The sequence below is a fragment of the Nannochloropsis gaditana genome (assembly GCF_000240725.1).
Source record: "Nannochloropsis gaditana CCMP526 unplaced genomic scaffold scaffold630, whole genome shotgun sequence".
NCBI lineage: Eukaryota > Eustigmatophyceae > Eustigmatales > Monodopsidaceae > Microchloropsis > Microchloropsis gaditana.
In genome coordinates this window covers 11,356-16,078 of record NW_005803323.1, presented here as the reverse complement: position 1 = coordinate 16,078, position 4,723 = coordinate 11,356, and the positions used below count along the sequence as shown (strand labels likewise).

The 4,723-nt window shown below is 56.1% G+C and overlaps 1 protein-coding gene across 1 annotated transcript; it reads left to right on the top strand.

The window, feature by feature from the left end:
• Positions 1 to 755: 755 nt before the first annotated feature.
• Positions 756 to 908, top strand: NGA_2127300 (uncharacterized protein; the record flags this gene model as incomplete). Its single annotated transcript, XM_005854084.1, has 1 exon — positions 756 to 908. A coding segment is annotated over one exon (153 nt), but the record flags the coding sequence as incomplete, so codon positions are not given.
• Positions 909 to 4,723: the final 3,815 nt, after the last annotated feature.

Sequence of the window (4,723 nt, the reverse complement as noted above, 5' to 3'; positions counted from 1 at the left end):
TTTCTTGAACGACATTGGTCAGTACGACACGGCCATGGCGGGGAAAAATGCTAGCATGGAAGATATTGTCGGAAATGACGCGGACGAAGAGGATTTTTTTTTCACGCAGACGCAGGAGGATGGAGACGAGGTGTGGGAATCGGATATGGAGGACGCCCGCGGCCGCAACACTTCATCCGCCTCACCATCTGCATTGGGTGCAAATTCAGATACTGTTATACAAAGATCCGGGCATACGAAACATTGTCTATCAAGCGCGGAAAAGAAAGTGGTCCATTCTGAGCAAAACACTTCTGCCCTCCCTCTTCCTGACGGTGCGGATGCTGTCATTTCCCGCACCTCACCATCCCACTCATTTCCTCGCAGTACCTCTGGCCCGCAGAAGACGGCTAGTACATGTTATGTGGCAGCGCTGGATAGCACGAGGCATACAAGGCATTTCTACACCTTTCTTGGTGACAAGGCGGGCATGGACGAGAAGAAGCGATCGAGGGAGGAGGTCGAACGCATCGTGCACGAAGCTTCCAAGAACAGTAAGTTCTTTCTTGCTCAACAAAGAAATGACCTCAAGGTTCAAGAGCGGATTCAGGTGATGCAATCCAAGCTGAATATGTTGTCAGAGCCGCTCCGTCGTAGCCTGGAGGCAGAGGCGGACAGAGAGTTGGCGGCGGCGGAGAAAGCGTATCGAACTTGGCGCCAGGTCTGCGTCGTGGTCGACTTGGACGCATTCTTCACCTCCGTGGAAGAGCGGGACGAGCCAGCTCTGAGGGAGGTCCCTTTTGCCGTCGGTGGCGGCGTCATCTCCACGGCCAATTACGAGGCCAGAAAATACGGCGTGCGGAGCGCCATGCCGCTCTTCATCGCCCGGAAGCTCTGTCCCCAGCTCTTGGTTCGCTCTACGCGCTTCGAGGCCTATCAGACGGTGGCGGAGCAAACGCGGGCAATTTTTCGGGACTATGACCCTCGCTTCCGCGCCGGGAGTCTGGACGAGGCGTATCTGGACCTGACAGCCTACGTGCACGCGGCGGTAGGCGACCAGGGCGGGGAGCCTCCGACGCCGGAGGAGAAGCCCGGCACGCCCTTGTTCGCCCCCGTGACGGCTTTGTCGAGTGGCTTCCGGGGTGTAGAGGACAATGAGGGGGAGGGAGGAGCGGCTTGGGGCGCCATGGGAGTGGATGAGGAAGAAGAGGAAGTGCGAGAGAGGGCAATACAAGAGAGGGAGGCATCCTATTGGGGAGTTGCGGAGAGGGTCGTGGAGGAGATACGTCGGCGCATCCATGGGGTGACAGGCGTGACTGCCAGTGCCGGCATTGCGACGAGCTTCTGTCTGGCCAAAATGGCGTCCAACGAGAACAAACCGAACGGACAGTTTCGAGTCGGAGACGTGGCAAGCTTCTTGAGGGACGCGCCAGTGCGTAAAGTGAGCGGAATAGGGCGCATCACGGAAAGGTGTCTGGTCGCTGGCCTGGACGTGCAGACATGCTTCCAGTTGTGGGCCAAGCGGGCCCTCCTCTACCATGTCTACACGCCACAGACCGCCCGCTGGCTCCTCTGCAAGAGCGTCGGCCTTGACGGGGGGGGGCTTGTTGATCCGGAGGAGGGGCCCGGTGGACAGAGGACTGGGCGGAAGGGGATCAGCCGGGAGCGAACCTTCGCGGCCCTGAGTCGGAAAGAGGACCTGTTGGAGAAGCTCCGACTGATTTGCGATTCCCTCGCTGCGGACATGGCCCGAGAGGGACTCAAAGCCAAGAACCTCACGCTCAAACTCAAGAGCAGCGACTTTGCCGTGACCACCAGGGCGAAGAATTGCGCATTCTACGTCTCCACATCTCAAGAGCTGTACCAGCACGCGCTCTCCCTCCTCTTGCCGCAGCTGCCTGTCACCCTCCGGCTCGTGGGGGTCCGTGCCTCCCACTTTCAGCCCAAGCCTCAGGCGCCTCCCAAAGGCCAAGGGTGCCTGGAGGCCTATGTGGCCACGGGCCTCGAGGCTGCAATGGCCGAGAGACCACCCTCGGGGTCTGCGAAAAGAGTCGCGTCTCCATCTTCACTGGGGAGGCCGCCGCGGTTAGGAGAGAGCGGGTCGTTTTCCACCGGGCCGCCGCTTGTTGATGTGGACGCTGACCTCCTATCCCCTGCAGGGGGAGGAAAAGAGGCGACGCGGGCCACGGTGACGAAGCAAGTTCCTGTCTATACGTGCCCTCTGTGTAACCAGCGCCTGTCTGTGGTCCTGTCAGAATTAAACAGGCATGTCGATTCCTGCCTTCGGGAGTCGGACCCGTACTTTCTGGAAAAAGAGATGCCGGAAGAATCGAAGAAAGGAGATGTACATCGAGCGGGAACCAAGCCATGCGATGCAGAGGATAAGGCCACAGCCAACAAAAAGTCCAGGCGGTCTGAAAATGTAAATTGTAGCAGCAGGGGGGGGAAGAAAAAAAAACTACCGCCGGCGCGGCCTGATGCCAAGCCTCTCGAGCACTTCTTCGGGTCAAACTCGCGACGCCCCACCACGATGTAATCAGAAAGCCCAATAAATATGATGTGTGAGCCGAATTACAAGCGAGAGTCAGCTGATAATTTTTTCATTTGGCTTTATACATGATTCACACGCGAACTAGCATTTGCGGAGATTGTTTCACTTGCTGACCTACACTCCTCCCACACAACGAGTACTTCTTCAATCGCTTTTCTTGGTCTTTAAATCGACGGAAGCCGCGGTACTAGGGACGTTGTAAAGCGAGGCAGGAGGCATGACTGGAATGCTTCCCCCTGCTATACCCTCTTGCAGACCTTCTCCACCTACGTTTGCCGTCACGGAGCTGGTCGACGCACATACATTCTGAGCGTTGGTAGCCTTGCTTCCCGCTTTGCCTTCTGCAACCAACTCCGCTACCTTTCCAAGGAAGTCCCGGAAGTTGCGGTAGTAAGCGATGCCGCCCCGAAACCACGTATCGTTGTGTTGGCCGTCTGCGACGGTATACAACTGAGCCCAGACAGAGCGAACCGCCAGCTCTTTGAGCTGACGCATGTGCGACGGAGGAACTAGCTCGTCGGCGAGGCCGGACATAAAGAGGATGGGGTGGGCCAGCTGGCTCACGCGCCTGTCGTTGCGCCAACCGATCCGCAGGATCAGCCCTTTGAAGATCTTGACTAGGGGCATGAGCACGTCGACCATGGCTGGAATGCTCAAAAAAGTGTTTTCCAATACCACTGCCAGAACTTCATCCGGGCGCTCCTCAGCCAAGGCCAAAGCAACGGCTCCTCCCAGTGATTTGCCGTAAAGCACGATCTGATCGGGCGCCACCCGCCGATGGGCACGCAGGGTGGTCAGGACCGCGCGTCCGTCCGCCTTGAGGCCTTCCTCGCTTGGCGTACCTTTACTGGAGCCGTAACCTCTATAATCCACCATCATCACATTCACCCGGCATTGTTTGTACAGATTGCTGCCGTGTGGAAGACGGAAGCCCATGTTCCCCGCGTTCCCGTGAAAGTACACGACCGTGGGGATGCTGGCTGAGTCAGGTTGAAGCAAGAGCCAAGCGTGAATAGTTGCGCCATCTTCAGTTTTGAGGAAGTGCTCTTCAAAGTTGTGGATGCCGTGTTCGGCCGGAGAGCGATATCCGGGGGGGTTCTCTCGGGGAGACTTGGGCATGCCTGGGATGGAGGGATGGTACAGCAAATTGTCTTGAAAATAATACAGCGTGCCCAAGCCCAATGCCAGAAGGCCGCCGCCGGTCCATAGCAGGTTTGAAACCCAGCTGGAGCGGAGAATGTGAGTGAAAGCTCCGCCCATGGTCATATTAGGCGATAGGAGGATAGGCGGCGGTCATGCGGTTATAAAAAGAGGCCCTGTCTGGATATAGATAGTATAGCAACACAACGGCGGGATACTTACAGAGTGAGCTTAGCAAAGAAACGTCTAAGTATTTACCTAGCATGCACTCCTCGAGGTATGACAATAAGAAAGAGCTTCATGTTGAAAATTACATATGAGCATCACGGAATGCTGGCCGTTGTGGGCGAGCGAATTTTCAGTCCAGCTCCAATGCATAAAATTTTAATCATAAGCTCATCTCCCCAATACCCGATATCAGACCATGCCGACTTCTTGTTCGATGTTCGATCCGAATTTTGATATGTCACCCGCACGAACACACATGATTTGCTCATCCCTCTAGAAGCCATGAGGACCTCGGGAGACCCTGAGTTCCGAATCCCGAACGCAAACATTGAACAAAACCACGTACCAATATCAATGTTAGGAATCCTCTAGTGCCCCAAATCCTTCTGTTTTGTAAAAAGTCGTATTTACAATGAATGCAGATGCTCAGCGTCCTTTCTGTGGAGAGAGGGAAAAGGGCGATGACACGATGGCAAATAGTCAGCATGTTGTTCTTCACATCGCAGAGAGTAAGCTGACAAGATTATCGAAAGGTGCGTAATATCCTGATCCAACGCCCGCCAGTCCTGGAGACGGGGTGCCTCCGGTATTTGGTCCCGCTCGCGCCCTGGCCTTCCTGGGCGGGTAAGAGGAATTCAAATTCGGGGAGGTCGGCGGCTTCGTTGCCGTTTCGAGCCGTTAACGGCCTGGTTGTTCCCCGCCTGTGCTGCCAGACGCCGGGGCTTGGCATAAAGGCTGTGATGAGAAAAGGCTTGCTCCCTGCAGCCCGCACGTTTGAAATTCTTGTTTTTGTGGTCAGCAATCATGTAGCCCCCCCCCCCCCCC